This window comes from Dermacentor silvarum, chromosome 4 (genome assembly GCF_013339745.2).
Source record: "Dermacentor silvarum isolate Dsil-2018 chromosome 4, BIME_Dsil_1.4, whole genome shotgun sequence".
Lineage (NCBI taxonomy): Eukaryota > Metazoa > Arthropoda > Arachnida > Ixodida > Ixodidae > Dermacentor > Dermacentor silvarum.
The window spans coordinates 38,183,859-38,200,515 of record NC_051157.2 but is presented as its reverse complement, the minus strand read 5'-3'; the positions used below and the strand labels follow the sequence as shown (position 1 = coordinate 38,200,515).

Genomic DNA, 16,657 nt, shown 5'->3' with positions numbered 1-16,657 from the left:
GGTCCGATGTATCCGGCGCAATCCAAAGTTTGTAATCGTCGTTGCTGAGCCAGGCGCTTTGGAATTTACATTTCCCAGGCATTATTCTGAACTATGCGCACCACAACAGAAACGGGGGGGAAACGCAAACAATACTACCAAATTCAACTGTTCAGATTGTTGTAACTACTTTTTCGTTACAAATAAGCATGAAGGCACAACTTGTATTTTTTCAGAGGAGATCGAGACGCTCTAGCCTCATTGTGGCCAGCAACTTATGGCTTTTGGCCAACCCCGAAGTCAAAGCAAGCCAGAGGGGAAAAAAATTGTGCGGCAGACGTGCGCTGGCCTCTTCCTCGCGCAGGAAGTTTACTTCGCGGTCTCGGCGTTGCGGAAAGCAAGGAAGCTTGCCGGGACCACCCTCAACCGCCATATAATGTGAGTCGCACAGTCGGACCCCATGAAAACCCTAAGAATTCAAGGGTTCTCAAGGACAGAAAAGAAATTCCAGGACTTTCAAGGCCTTGAAAATGGAACTTTCAATTTCAAGGGTTTTCAAGAATTTCAAGGACCTGTGCACACCCTGCAAAAGACAGCCAGAAATGCAAAAAAAGTAGAAAACTTAAGACCTCTGGGCCGAATGGTACACACTATCACGCCATGTTACCATATGGTCACGGAACAAGAACTGGAATGATTCAAGTGCATAAGGAATGCCAAGGCATTCAAATTATGGTCATGTGTCCGATTTTTGTTGCTTTTTTTGTAGGTAATTTTAGTGTTCATGCAGCTAGGGCAGGCATAAAAATAGTAACGAAAGAAAACGTGAAAATAATACAAGTGCGCGAGCTATTTCCTAGATGGAAAAGTCGCAGGCACTGCTCCCTCGAGGAGAAAGCGTGAACTAGCAACATTAACATAATATGTCAAACGGCCGCTCGGCGCATTAGTAAAATGATACCAGCCTGTGGGTGTTTGAGCCTGCGTAGAACACGGTATGTTACCAAACGGTAGTGCCGCCCCATAGAGGTTTAAGTGAATGAACGAATAAACTAATCCATGTTTACTGAAAGGGATGCCACTTCAGAAGGATGCAATTGGGAAAGGAGTTTGACAATCATCAATAGACACTTAAAAAAAGAAAGCGAATTAACACCAACCAATAGCTTTTGTCAAATTCTTCCAAAATAATGCGTGGGAACACTGAAATTCTAGCTAGTACAGGCCAATGGCAGAGTGCCTGTTTAATTCATCTGTAATTTTTCCCCAAATGCGTGAGGAGCCAAGAAGGACTGTCACCTTGGGCAAAGAGGCTGCCACCGTTGCAGCGGCAGGTTTGGATGGCGACTGGGAAGGTGGCTCCAGTTCCTCTGCTGCTTTGTCGGTGGCCGCACTGCTCTGACGACGGCGCCGAGCAGCAGGAGTCGCACTGGTCTTCCAGTGCTCAGTTCGTGCAACGCCAGCTGTGCGCCCATTCTCTGCAGCCTGAAGGGGGCAATGAATGCCAGAGCATTACTGCATTTCCTCGTACAAGAGCCATAGTGTTTTAATATTCTGGAAAGTGTGCAGGGTGCGGGTTGTACATACATAGCTTATAGCTGTATATAGCTTATTGCTCGGCCCCGATCTATAATCGTTGCGTGTACAATCATGCTGTTTTCGCTTAGTAAAACTTAGTTGGAAATTCGTGCTCGTCCATATCTGTCATGCACTCCCCGTCTTGCTCTAGTGCTTTAAGTCTATTGCAAATAATCAATGCGTCAATGATGACTTATTCCTAAATCATTATTTGATATTCTTCATTGCATTTGCTGCTCCAGTCACGGCGCTTACTGAGCCTGCTCTGGTGCATGCATTGATGTGAAAGCCCTTTGGTGAAATGTTTATCCTATGACATGCGTACAACAGTGCCAGAGCTCAAGATCAGCTCAAACACACAAGCAGACAACTACTCTCCCATTTAGAGCGCAGCTCTTAGGCGCCCATTCCTGCGGCGAGCGGCGGCGTAACTGAGCGAACGAGCACAGCGAAAGATTAAAAGAGTGAATGCCGAGCGCAGCGGGGGATGAAAGACATGAGGAAAGCGGAGGAGGAGGGTATGGCAAAAGCGTGAGAAGAAAAGCTTAGTGCGGCAACGATGGCTACGAGATGTTGCCAGGGTAGCGCGCGTCATCTGGGATGTCTGTCTGCAGCGGCTGCTGTGAATGGCGTCCACGCGTCACCCACGTGCTGGCTCTAGCGATATCCAGATTGGCGAGGCAGTCGACACACTTTGCTCCATTTGCAAAGTGCCTCATGAGACGGATTGTCCACGCTAGCCAATCTATCGCGAAATGAAAACACCTATCGAGCTGCACTCAAATTTCGCATTAGGGAGTATTGTAATCGTCGGTTCATTTTTTATTTAATCATCATCTTGCACCAATGATGCACCGAAGATAAATGCAACTAAAAGCATTTTTACCGGGACTTCAGCAATTCCCGGTAAAAATGCTTTTCCACACAAGATGAGATCAAAGGACACCAACAAGATAAAGAACATAGGAAAACCCAGCACCACGTACATAATTATGTATAACGATAAACTTCGAAGCCAGGCCATGCAAAAGGAACAACACCGGACACAGCTGGTAAAGAGGTTTTTAGCTATGACCTAGGAGAGCCAACCAAGTAAAGATTTTGTATGCCACAGGTTCCAATACAAAGGCCTTGCTACTAAAGATAAGCAAATCTTCATTGGTAGTTAGATGGCCTCATGAAGATTATACAAACTATCGTATTTACTTGTGTAAGGCCAGCACTTTTTCTTTTAGGATCTTTCATTGGTTGTGGGCCTTGCACGAGACAGGTCTACGGCTACTCACTGAAGCTTCAAACTGCGCTAAGACTGCTATGCAGAATAACGCAACCACTGGCGGGGCCCACTATTAACGCATTTATACTTTACAGTCGTCGACCGATTTTTTGGACACAAACAATGCCATGAAAACGGCGAAATAATCATGCAGTTTGAAAAAACGAAATGCGATGGTAAAATCAATTTCATTGTTTTTTAGAGTGCCAGCAGAGCGGAAAGTCTGTTAACAGACATTTGCTCAGTGTTGTGCTTCATTACAATAAAGTTTACTTGAAATTTCGTGATGGCCAAGGCCACAGGTGCGTTTCACGTTCAGCTATCATGCTGCCCAACGTGCGTCGCCGGTCGCCATGAAGTGCACGACACTTTCAGTTGCACATGAATTCCAATAAGCTTTCAGGTGCCCTCTATGGGTTAAAGCAAACCTTCATACGCACTTTATGACTTCAAGCAAGCCTTCATGTGCGCCTTGCACAGTACGGCGCAAGATTTATGTAGCAAGTCTTGCCACCATGTAGAGAACTCTCCACACCGCCGCACTGCACACATTTGCAGAGCTAGTGCACTCCAGTGCACTAGCACTGCAAAGGACAAAAAGAAGCAAGATGCACTTGCCCGTGGCCTGCCGTAGCGTTGCGATGGACGAGCTGTCATCTCCCTGGTTGGGCCAACCTGCCTGGATGCCCCCTCAGGGGGCTGGCATGCAAGGACTGGGTTGCTGAGCGCAAGCACTCCCTGTCCCTCAGGCAATGGCACAATGTTGGGGTTAAACTGGGCCAGCTGGCCCACTCGCAGCTCTGACTGGTGCTGCAGGAACTCGTCCAACTTGGAGCTCAGGAAGGCGCAGCGCACACCCTTGGACAGTGATGCCTCAGCCGCTGTGCACGCACAACAAAGGGACTCACGTGAATGTACTTGACTAATATTTAAAAAATCAAATCACGGGGTTTAACGTGTCAAAGCAACACACAGGCAATGAGAGACACTGTAGTGGAGGGGCTCCAGGTGATCCCCTTACTGCATAAAAGTTTATTTTCTGGTCAAAAAATTAAATCTTTGTTTAGGACAGATACACCTAAACAAACCTTACTTTTCTAAAGAAATGCTTGGTTGCAATTTTGAGCCAAAGTTGTCGCATATCATATATGATACACCATGCAGTTATGGATATATGTAGCTATGATCGTACACTTAAAAAAGAGACATATGACTCACATTATTTGTAGTGCTACATTTCATTGCTAGAGAGGACTTGGATTACGGGTGAATATGTAGGATTTTCTTTTCGATTCTATTGTGCTAGAAGTTATATATATGTATTACACATGATACACCATGCGGAAAGGGGTTAATTTCGACCCCACCTGGAGTTCCTTAACACATACATAAATCTAAGCACACAAGCATTTAATTCCATCCGCATCAGAATGCAGACACTGCGATGAGGAATTGAACTCACGACCTCATACTCAATGCCATAACCACTGAGCCACCATGGCCGTCAATGCATTTAGCTAATGACAACAGACATTTGATGGAATTTTAAGGGCACAGTATTTGCAGTTATGTAGTTGCTCTGCTTTACGAAGCTGAAACATTTTGCTTTCCACAATGTGTCAACAACTCGTCACAATATGTTCTGCCATTTTCATTAGGAAGTCGACTTTTGCTTTTCATTAGACGTTTAATCAAGGCATGAATGTGCGGCGTCTGGTGCACATTTTCAGTGTGGACATTTCATCGGGGAGAGAACATGGGTTTGTTTTTACACCAGCACAGAAAGAGCTGAAGTTACTGTATCTGCACACCACACTATCACTTTTTCCTCAGTCATGTTAGCAAAGTGGAACAGCTTCCAAAGAGTAATCACACACAACTGTTGGAAAGCTTAACTGCAAATTATTAGCATTATGATTAGGCTTGAAAACTAGGAGTGTGCGAATACCAAAATTTTTTAACACAAATCGAATATGAACACTTAACCCTCTATGGGGCGGCGCTTTCGTTTGGTAACATACCGTGTTCTACGCAGCCTCTGAAACCCACAGGCTAGTATCTATTTACTAACGTACTGAGCAGCTGTTTGGTAACATACTTATTTTTCAATGTTAATAGTTCTGGCTTTCTCCTCCAGCTAGCATTGCCTGCAAATTTTCCATCAAGGTGGTAGGACGCGCTCCTCGCATTCTTTTCAAGTTTTCTTTTGGTAACTACCTAGCTGCATGAACACTATACATACAAAAGAAGCAATAAAAAATGGATGCATGATCATTGTTTTAATGCCTTGACATTCTTTATGCACGTGAATCATTCAAATTCCATGACCATATAGTAATATGGCACAATAGCGCTTAACATTCGGCTTTCTTTTGCCAGAGGTCTTAAATTTTCAACTTTATTGGCATTTCTGGTTGTCTCTTAGCTACAGGCATTCTGTAAAGTTGTACACGATGGCAGCAATCATAAATACAGGTACAACCTTTTTTAAAAGCGTAGCTTCTCACATGAAGACTAGGCACTCACATCTGTTTGTGACTCCTTGATAACATGGCGCATTAGTGGTTCTAACGTTCGGACTTTTTCTGAAATGTTCCAATTAGACAGTCTACTCTTCTCCGAATAAATGCACCCGTATTTTTTTTATTGCATTAAGCATTCTCTGCGAGCTTACCCTGATTTCACATGGCTGTCTAACCGTTTTTGTGGGACGACCCCAAAGATACTGCAGTAAAACACAGCCTAAACCTGCTATGGTTGCTTAGTGGCTTTGGTGTTTGGCTGCTAAGAACGAGATCGCGGATCAAATCCGGCCATGGCGGCCGCATTTCGATGGGGTCGGAATGCGAAAACACTCACGTACTTAGATTTAAGTGCACGTTCAAGAACCCCAGGCGGTCCAAATTATTCCGGAGTCCCGCACTACGGCATGCCTCAAAATCAGATTGTGGTTTTGGCACGTAAAATGCCATAATTTAATTTTAACACAGAGTCTAACCATACCCGCATGCAAAAGACAACAGGTACTACTTTGAGCACCACTTCCTCAAGGTCCAATTTTGGAATGCCGTGGAATGCACCCATACTTGAATTCTTATAACAGCGCCTTTTAACATACAGTCAACGACAGACTTTTCAGACATGACTTAAATTCAGATGCCTTCATGGCACCACCACGTACGTCATAGAGCTAATGCACTTTGGACATGGCTGTGGAAATTTGAGCACTTGTAGGCATGCATTCATTTTTTTTTTTTTTCAGACTGCCTGATTTTTCTAACGTTCTCACGGTCCCTAGGGAGTCTGAAAACTCATACGTTCAGTGTATTGCGTTATACACAGGCATGGTGGCAACACCCATCACCCGTGGCATCTGCACAAGTCCTGGGCCCCGCTCGGGTGCTTATCGTGGTAACAGATCACCCATTACTCTACGCTAAAATGTTATAACAGGAGCGCGATGTGCTGCACAGAGAAGCCAGATGGGCAGTTTGGCACACAGCAGGAAGCTGGCACGTTTGCATAGCAAGGCTGTGTAGATGGGCACTGCTTCACCGGATCGGCCAGTTGGGCCCATACTTCCAGAAACGCATTCTCGTTGCAGTTGGACTCCTTTACTCAATCGCCTCCATTCCTCTCCGCTGCGCTAGATTGTGCCCTTGCTGTTCACGGATCCGTGCACCTTGCAAACAAAAAATAGGCTTTCCTGCAAAGCTTAGTCCTCCAGCAGCTGAGCTTACCTCAAGCGCTAAATTCCGTCATAACAGGAACATGCTAGCACAAAATTGGGCACACATTTGCAGGTTAGATAGGAAAGGAAAAGAACTGTGTTTGCTTCTGCACGACTGCCAATACATTCAATTTGCTTTGAATACTCTTGTACTATATCGTATTATACTCGTATTATATGGAATATTAAAAATTTTTACAATACTTTGTTTTCAAATCAAGTATGGATATTAAAGATATATTCAACCGGTATTCAAAACTTTCAAGCACTCATGCACCCCTGTTGAAAACATTTAAAAAAAATCACATAAAGAAAAATGAGAGAGCTCCCCATCAATTGCCACCAGGAGGAGCACAGTGCCTGTCTGCTCTAAAGACAAAAGGGTTAGGCAGAAAAAATTTTGTGGGAGTTGAAAAATAATATAGGAAAATAGTAACAATAAAAATACAACATGGCACTTCATACACTTCTAATAATGCATGCAAGTGACAACAATCACATGCAGCTAAAGAGAGAAAAAGGAAAAAAGCAGCCTGGCAATCACAGCATGGCAGACGGTCCCACAACAATTCGCATTACACATCAATGAAGTCCAGATGTTTAGATTACAACCAATAGCATCCAACTCAACTGCAGATAAAAGCACATGTAAAGAATGCCCAACATAGAAAGGCTTATGCAACACAGAGGGACTGACCCTGCAAGTTCTCCTGTTTAACTTCAACCATCATGTTCTTTGCTTCAGGCTGTGGTGCTGCCTGGTTTGATGCTGAGCGCTGGCCTTCGCTCGCCGCTGCAGCTGCTGCGGCTGCTGCTGCCGTTGCCCTCCGCGTCATCAACGCAGGTGGCTCTGACTTCTCGTCATCCTGGTGGCGCCACGCCTGCTCGTTTATCTGGTCCATGACCCAGCGCGTCGTATGGTCCGCTGCCTGTTCTGAACCGAATGCCTTGCGGCGCCACCCTTTGATCTTGGTGATGTCTGTCGTCTTTCGTGGGAGCACAACCATAGGCTGCCGCTCCTCTGTCCAGTCCGACTCACGCCACTCCTCATCGGCTGCCCCAGACCGCGCCACAGAAGAAGGCGCCGAACCGTCCGGGGAGCGCGGCTCGCGATACTGCTCTTCGAGTAGTTGGTCCATGGAACGAGCAAACTCGTTGAGGTCCTCCACACTGGAGAAACTAAAGAAGTCCACACCATCAATACTGTCCACCTCCACACTTCCCTGGAATCGGCTCAGGAGAAGCTGCGTCGTCTGCCTGGACACCACCTCCTCAGCCTCCTCTGCAGGCCCCTGCAATGGAGTGTAATTCAGGCACAAAGCAACCACTCAAATGTTTCATTGCAATGCTTCGCTGCATGTGCCCAACGTTTCCAATGCAATAAATAACCTACGTTATGACCTTCGATGACAACATCGAAGATGCTACCGAGAAGCGAGAGCCGAGGGGGGGCGCCTAACAAATCCGTCTGAACAAGTTAATTGTGAATACCATCATGTCCAGTGTCCTCGACTCGACAGTGGCCACTGCACCCTTTCCACGGCACTGCAGATGCCTGACTCACGCCCTTTTACTGTGTTTCTTTACTTCTCTCTTCCCACTTTCCTTTCCCCACTCTAGTCGTTTACTACTGCCCAATAAACCAGTCTTGAAACGGATCCCAAAGAGCGAATTCTTCCTTCGTGGCTCCTGCGCGCGGCTGACGCCGTCCAGCCTAGTTAACGCGCAGCAAAAGTTTGCAGTCGTTCAAAGACGACAGTAATTAGATTCAGCCGATCGGCGCGAGTATTCATCGACCTATATTCTGTAAGGCACCACACCAACCAGCTGAACGCACAACCAGTAAGCTGAACATCGCCTCCCACCTAGAAAGTCAGCAGGACCAGTGTCTGAATAGACTGACAGAAAAATGCACAGTCCTTTAATTGGCACAAAAGTTGAAGTAAAACTAAGCCCAGTGCAGACATTACATTTAAACACAAATTTATATGTTAAGAGGAAGCTTTAGCTCGGGGGCTCCTATCTTAATACATGGGAACGGAGAAATTGTTTTTCTTAGCAGCTACTGCACCAAATTAACAAAATCAATTTAAAAAAAAGGAAAATCAAGTTTACAACTCTGTAGCTCAGCAATGAAAAGCGATATCACAATTGTGTAAACTGCACCTAAGAATACATCTAAAGCGGACAAAATTGATGTATTATACACCCCTCTTAAATAAGTATACACCCCTAATTCGCGAGTAAAACACTGTAACAAATTCACGTAAACTCTAAATTTCTATATCATATTTGTCCATTCTAGATGTTCCAACGGATGCAGTTTACAGAACTGCGATATCTGTTTTCTGTGCCAAGTTATGAATCTGTAAACATTGTATTTCCGATATTTTTTTGTTTTTGTTTTTAGCATACCAATTTTTGGCAACTTTTGCAAAAACTTCCAGGGTCGAAATCAAAATTCGGCTTCCTACAGTTGCTAAAATGAAACTTTCTCTCTCAAGTGTAACAGCTTTGATCCAAATCGGTCCAGTGACCTTCTTGCAAAAGCATTTCTGCATTTTACGTGTATTTGAATAGGCAGAATTGGCGCTGGTCCAGAGCTAAAGCTTCTTCTGCCACAGCCATAATACAGACTCTATACTTTCGAGGTCTATTAGAAAAGTATCCGACCTTTCGCCGAAGAAAAAAAAAAACTGGCATAACTGGAGCATTGGAAACCTAATCACCCTCAAAGTACTCTCCTTGGGACTCCACACACTTCTCCCAGCGGTGCTGCCATTGCTGAAAGCATTCCGAGAAGGCCTCTTTCGGAATGGAGTTTAGCTCAGCTGTCATTGCAGCCATAATGTCCTCTCTTGTCTGAAATCGCACTCCTTTCAATGGCCTCTTGATTTTGGGAAACAGCCAGAAGTTGCAGGGGGCCATATCAAGAGAGTAAGGAGCCTGTTGAACTACAGGAGTCTGGTTTTTCGCCAAAAAAAGTCTGAATAAAGTGCGAGGAATGTGCAGGAGCACTGTCGTGATGGATGCGCCAATTTCCTATTGACCACAACTCCAGTCTCTTGCACCGCACAGCATCACGTAGGCGACGGAGCACATCCCTGTAGTACTCTTTGGAGATTGTTTGCCCTTTGTTGAGCACTCGTGGTGTACCACACTGCGGGAGTCAAAGAAAGCAGTCAGCATCACTTTGACGTTGCTGTGCACTTGGCGGGCTTTCTTTGGTCTTGGTGACGTGGAATGCTTCAACTGTGACGAGTGGGATTTGGTTTCCGGGTTGTATTCGTACACCCAAGACTCGTCACCCGTGATTATGGCGTTCATGAAGTTGGGGTCACTGTTTATGGAATCCAGCATGTCCTGTGAGACTTCAACACGAAGTTGCTTTTGCTCCACCATGAGCATCTTTGGCACGAATTTCGCCGCAACTCTCTTCATGGCCAAATCTTCGGTCATAACAGAATGTGCAGAAAAAGTGCTGATGCCCACCTCTTCCGCAATTTCTCAGATAGTCACACGACGGTCCCACATCACCACAGCGTTCACTTCAGCAATGACCTAGTAATTTCGGCATGTTGATGGCCGACCGGAGCGTGGCTCGCTCTCCACCGATGTGCGGCCGTCTTTAAACCGGTTGTACCACTCCTTAATCTGTGTGCTGCTCATAGCATCGTCACCGAAAGCCGTCTGAACCTTCCGAATGGTTTCCACTTGGCTGTCGCCCAGTTTCTGGCAAAATTTGATGCAGTAGCGCTGCTCCAGTCACTTCGTCATTTTCCTTGCAATAAAAAAAAAAACGACGAGAGCACTGCACACTGCCTCACTCAAATGCTGCGTCCCAGCAACTGACGCTATCGGCAGGCGGGAAAAAATTTGCGTCTGTGCACGAAGGTTCAAGGTCGGCTGATGCAAGCGCGCTTGTTTCATATCCATCAAGTGCTCACAAAAAAAAAAAAAAAAAAATTAGGTCAGATACTTTTCCAACAGACCTCGTACAGTAGCTGAAGGGCAGCAATGAGCATGTCGGCACGTGAGTGCATTGACACACGCTCATGGGCTGACATGCTCATTGTGCATAGGGCCATACCCAGGAATTATTTTCAGGGGGGCTTCGCAGAGATAATGGCGGCCATCTTGAAAGATTTCGATTAAGTTATTTTCACATGTGAATCAGGTGCACTGTTGTCATAAGATAGTACAAACAAACAATGCGTATATTGAGATGCACTTATATATACTAAGTTGTGGTGAGTAGTATATCGCCATGGCGAGAACTTCAAGGGGTGTCAGGACACTAAAACCCTGCATCTGGTTATGAGCCTGATTGTGCAGTATCCCAAGAAGCTCCTCACTTAGAGAAGTACTGTATTCTCAAGTGATCAGTTAGAGCTTGTTCACGATCGAGAGCAGAGCATTGGAAGTGAGTAAAATTCAATTGCAGCAGGAATACAATGTTTTCCACACCGCACCGAAAAGGCTACACCCGGCTTTATACAGACAACTCGTGCCTTCCCAAACGCATCAAGGCATAAGCCACTTTCCACATGCATACTGAGCTCTAAGCTGCTCAGAACGCACAACTACGACCTTGCACTCCTCGTTAGCTTGCAGCAAACCAAATATCTTTACATGCCAGAAGTAAGCACCCAGTTGGTTGCGCATATCACTTGGTTTTCTGCCCTCTCTGTACAGCAAACTTCTCTTGGTCTTGTGGCACTGAGGACACTTTCACTGCTAAGTGCGATTATAGGAGGTGTTCAAAACACACAACATTTCGTCACCACTGCTTCCAGAAACATAGTCTTGTATCAATGCCCTGATTAACTGATGCCAAGAAGTGTTTTGGAGTTCGCTCTTGGCTATCCACACCTTTGATGCCATAAATACAAACTCAGCTGTCGTTCTGCATTTAAGCTTGTGCATAGAGCGTTCCATTTGCATGAATATGAGTGGCAACATTGCAGTGCACCAAAAGTGTGGGCTCCAAAACTGCAGCGCTATGTGCTGTTGCAGAAGTGGAATGCTGCAATTTAGGAGGCCATGCAAAACTTGATGCGCACGCAGAACTTTGCCACAATATTTTTAAGTTTTGACCGAGCTTAATAACAAGAAAATGCTTGCACGTCACTTCCTGATCTGTCTTACTGTTCCAAGCAAATTATGGCACCAATCCAGAGCCATCCATACAATTATTTTTCCTTTCTTCCTATGCATGTCATGTTGGTTTCCATTACTTAGATGGAGCCATTACTGGATAGGTATGATGTGAACACCTCCTATTCCCAGATACCTGCAGACAACTCTGCAGGTCAGCGCCGAAAGGGACACAATGATGTACTTGCTTTCATCATGGCAAACAGTGCAGACAGAACAAGAGATTTAAACAGGGCACATGCACTTTCAAGTAATGTTTGGGTTTTGACATTTGCTGTTATATGCGTGAACTTTGCCTACACAACTCTTGCGTAGTTTATATGCTGAATTTTGTGTATCTGGCCCCTTACCAGCCAGCTATGCTACTTAATAGAGCATTGTGCTTTTCAATCTACATTACTTCTTGATGCATTTCCAGAAAACATGCCAATGTTATGTACTATCAACCAAAAAAGTTTACAGACCACGGGATCTCAGAAAACACTAAATATCCGAGCAGCCTTTAAAAGTAGCCAGAAAAACCATACATCACAATGTTGTTAGCATATACCAGTAGAGGCTGGAAATGGGAATACCAGGCTGAGTTTTGAGGCTGCGGAGATACTCAGCTTTTTGTCAGATGCCTTGGCCTGTGAACCTTCTAACGCGATAGCGTTAAGGGCCCCGTGTCGCAGAAAATCCGGCATCTGTGTCAGCGTTAAGCATCAGCGTCTGGCGGAAATAATCATTACAAACCACATCATCCCGAACCACTCCAACCACACAGGCCCTCCACGCGGCGCAAGGCATTAGTGAAGAAAAACTGAATTCCTCAAAGTAAAATCCGTCAGAAAAATCGTAAAGTACAGCTTAACCACAACCTACAGGCGTGATAGCGTCGGACTGTAAGTTGAACATACGAGAAAAAAGCCTGATAAGCAGCCAGGGATCTTTGAATGCTATCGCGTTCCACTCTTAAAGGCGAAGCTTAAGCGTCCTCCGATTCTGATGGTGTTTCGCTGTACTTTGGTTCTAGGCAACATTGAGGGGAATGCTGAAAACCGAACCGTTCTAAATTTTGGACACGCATGCGCCTCGGGGCAACAGTAAACAATTAATAAAATAATAAAAAAAAGTTCCTAGGGCCTTCACATTTTCATACAAGATGGCTTAAATTGCTCCTGTAACAATGTCTTCCCAGCAATGCAGTTGTGTTTAAAAGTGAAGCCGACTTTAACGGGATCAGTGTAAGCTTGGTCTTTGTAAGCTGGCTTTCCCACGTTGTGTGTTGCAGTGAAGCCTACTCGTAAAGGCGAAGCTTAAGCGTCCTCCAAATTTTTGGCCGATAGTACATAACTGCTAAACATTACTGCTTTTCTGCACAAGGGGATACACATGGGGAAAAAAACACGTGCAAGCACCACTACCAACTGATTTAGAAGACAACAATAGGTAGAATCAGAGCAGTCTATTCCAGACACTTGCAAATATGCAACACAAGCACCACAATTGCCTGACACACCTTTGATGCATTGATGGGTATACCCAGAACAAGCCTGTCTCTGTAAATCTCTAGCACATGCATGTCTGCATTGGTGACATGCAGTGGCGCACCGACGGGGGGGGGGGGGGGGGGTTGTAACCCCCCCCCCCCTGAGGCAGACTTAACCCACCTCTTTTGTTTAACCCCTTTTCTTTCCTTGCACATTTGAGTACTGCAACTAAGATGTAAGACTTGCAATCGTCTGCACACTTACCAAAAGCGCATTTTTTGACAATTTCCCGTGAAGAAATTGAAATTAGTGCTATATAGATGGTATTGGCAAACTGTCAACCCCCCCCTGGCAGAGATCCTGGGTACGCTACTGGTGACATGTCTATCACAGAGGGTATTCCATAGGGAGAGACTTGCTTATACCCATTAGTGCATTAGAAGCATATCACGCAGTAATGGTATATGTTTCATGTGTGTCCCTGCATCACATGGACAAGCTTATTCTCTGATGCTGCACATTCCTGCCTTTCAATAAAACAATTTGGTAGTGGTGTATATTTTGTGTGTTTTTATTGCCATGTGCGTCCTCTCTTTGCATGGAAATAACGATGAGCAAATCATGCAGACCCTCCCAGTGACAGTTGTTCTGAGCTACAAATATTGCACCCCATCTGAATGAATTTGTTATACAGCTGATAACAGTGTCCTGTTGGTCTCCCTTATGCCACTGTCTTTGCTGTTCACCATGTTAATAGGGCAATTCTGGCAAACTTTTCATGGTGACAGAAAAGCAGTTGCTATAAGATTTCTATATGCCTCATGTAACAACATAAGACAGCTCAGTTTGTCTAAAATTGCAGAAATGACCTCAAATAAGCAAAAAATTGAACATTGGAACCAAAAATGGACAAGGTAGCCCAGAGATCTGCTTATCATGATGTCCGCTATGATGTTAGAGCAGGACCACACTGAGAACAAGTGCTAGTAGAGACATCTTGGGATGATGTGTTAAACTACAATGAATTCTGAGAGTTCTTGCAAAGCAGACTCTTCTTGCCAAAAAAAAAAAAAGTAACTGGAAAGACTGCTTTGGGAAAGCAATGTCAATGCTGAAAGCTTCACTCCAGAAAATAGGTTAAACACAGTCGTTCATGGCAACAAGTCTTGCACAGTTGTTTAAAGACAGCTTCACAAGATGCTGGCTACAGCACCCGCTGTTCCACGCTGACGTCATGAGCAGCAGTCACAGGGCGACAAGTAGAAATCATCGATTTGAGGGCACAGATTGTAAGCGTGCCCACCGATCTTAATTAGTCTGCTGAAAAACTACCTAACTCCCAACCATGTCATTGGGTACACGTGACTAAAGTGCACCGAGAGAATTGACTAAACAAATTTCGTTCAGATCCACACACTTCAAAAAAAAGCCAGAGCTGTCCTTTAAACACAAGCTAACTGGCCCAACAATGTGGTCCTCTGCCATCACTTGCCTTGCTTATTGCTGGCACAAGCATGGGCATCTCGGGCGAACGGGGCCCCCAGCGCTTGGCAGCACTACGCACAGACCGGCGCTCGGGCGAGGGCTCCAGGCACGGCATCTGCCAGTCGTCCTCTCGGCCAGCACCACCTGCCATCAGGGCACCGCTCTCCTGGGTGCCCGACACGCACAAACACGCACACGGTGGAGGAACCCCCATGCCAACAAGCACCCACCCGCCCACTGCCGTCCACCACTGTGCCTCCTGGATCTGATGTCCACTTCCCTCCACGGAGCTTCCTACAGATACCTATACTCCGTCTCACAAGACGTTTGCTGCACTGCTGAAGGTACAAGGCGTACACAGGTACTTGTGCAGCGGTATACAGTTCCGGGCAAAACTGATTATTGGCAGGATGAGAGAGCTCTATTTTTGCTTGGTACCTGATATGTTACAGCTATACGTGACATTTTGTGACCTTTGCGCAAGCATGTCATATACTGTAAATTACTGCGACAGTTAATGCCATTAACTGTAATATCCGCCCTAATCGTAATTACATAACAACATGGCAGCACCCGTACAGTGCAGAAAGCCCACTCTGATACGACTTCGCACTTGTTACTGGCTCTCTGCCCGGACAGCAAGAAATAAATGGTAAAATTCGTCATCGCATATTCTCATCTCAAGCTGAGGGCAAAGCATTAGGTATGTTTTGTCATAATTATTGAGATCAACCATTTATTTCGACACTTCTAAGACTACAGAAGGAACTGCTGAGAAAGTGTATATATAAAGCAAAGCCCAATTGTTGCATTAATGTAAACGCGGCTTATGGTTACACTGCCAAAACCTTTGTTGCGTCAATCTACCAACCGTGGAGCATGTATCAACAGGATAGCAAGCCGGTGCTGAGCAGACTACCGACGTGGATGAACACATCTCGAGGGGCATTTGGCCTTCCCATTGGCTGAGCAGTCCTGCAGCTTCCACAGCGCTGTAAGCGACTTGTGAGATGGAGTATAGAGAGAAATCTGGCGCCGCCGTCTGTGTGAGTTCCTTAGAAAGTGCTGCAATCACGGGAATGCCCGCAAGTCAAAGGTTTGATTTGTCCCGAATGTGCTTGGCCTACAACACTGTCACGGTAGTGCAAATACAGCTTTCTTGGAATTAAATACTCATAACAAGACTTGGCTCTCCCGTAGTACAGCTTGCAATAGCGTTTACCCACATTTACCTAATACAACATAAAAACAAAGAAAATGGAAACATATGATTGAAACTAGCACACTACAATCGCATACCTTATAGCATTTTTTCCTACGTTAGCAACCCACCTGTGGTAGCATTAAAATTTGATATAGTAGCAAACCCTAACGAGAGTGCTATTAACACAGCAAAAGCAGCGTCTTTCATGCGGATGTATCAGCGCCTAAACCACCGTGACAGACAGCCCCTTCATCACTAATCCCGTTTGATGAGCTAATTGTTTGCTAGATTTGTCACACATGTTACCAGTGCAAAATCAAATCGGACATATAATCAACAAGTGTCTGTGTCTTCTGTTTACGTCCTTCTTTATTTTGCTTCGGTAACATGTATCACAGACCACTTGCCACCAGTTACATCTTCAGGGTGTCCTGACAAAGACGTCAATCCAAAACCTCCCATAGCCGATGTTCCAGTGCATTAGACAGCACCGCAGCACCACTTTTCTCTCAAGGTGATTGCAGGAAGCCCTACACCTCCCTCCCTCCAACACGCAGACAGTGCAGGCAACAAATGCAGCCCGGCATGCAACACTATATGAGGGATGACAGCCGTCGCTAGCGTCTCGCCGACAGAAGATACCCCGTGGCATGCATGCAGACACAGGCAGGGATCCCCTAACAACCACGAGAACACCACCTGACCGTACTGTACAGCCCCTCTCACAGCTTTCAGTAGCCTCAAGTCACTTATGGTTGCAAGCAGCACAACTTCTT

At 45.4% G+C, this 16,657-nt stretch overlaps 1 protein-coding gene across 6 annotated transcripts in view; it reads right to left on the bottom strand.

Moving 5' to 3' along the window:
• Positions 1–16,657, bottom strand: part of LOC119449797 (nascent polypeptide-associated complex subunit alpha, muscle-specific form-like) — a 59,331-nt gene that overhangs the window by 30,297 nt on the left and 12,377 nt on the right. For 5 of the 6 annotated variants that reach the window (XM_037713063.2, XM_037713062.2, XM_037713065.2 and 2 more), the window contains exons 4-7: positions 14,685–14,843; positions 7,261–7,855; positions 3,452–3,714; positions 1,279–1,464 (exon numbers count right to left, since the gene is read on the bottom strand). In XM_037713063.2, the coding sequence (XP_037568991.1) occupies positions 1,279–1,464; positions 3,452–3,714; positions 7,261–7,855; positions 14,685–14,843 (1,203 nt within the window). The remainder of the gene's footprint in view (positions 1–1,278; positions 1,465–3,451; positions 3,715–7,260; positions 7,856–14,684; positions 14,844–16,657) is intronic. The other variant, XM_037713066.2, reaches the window with a different exon arrangement.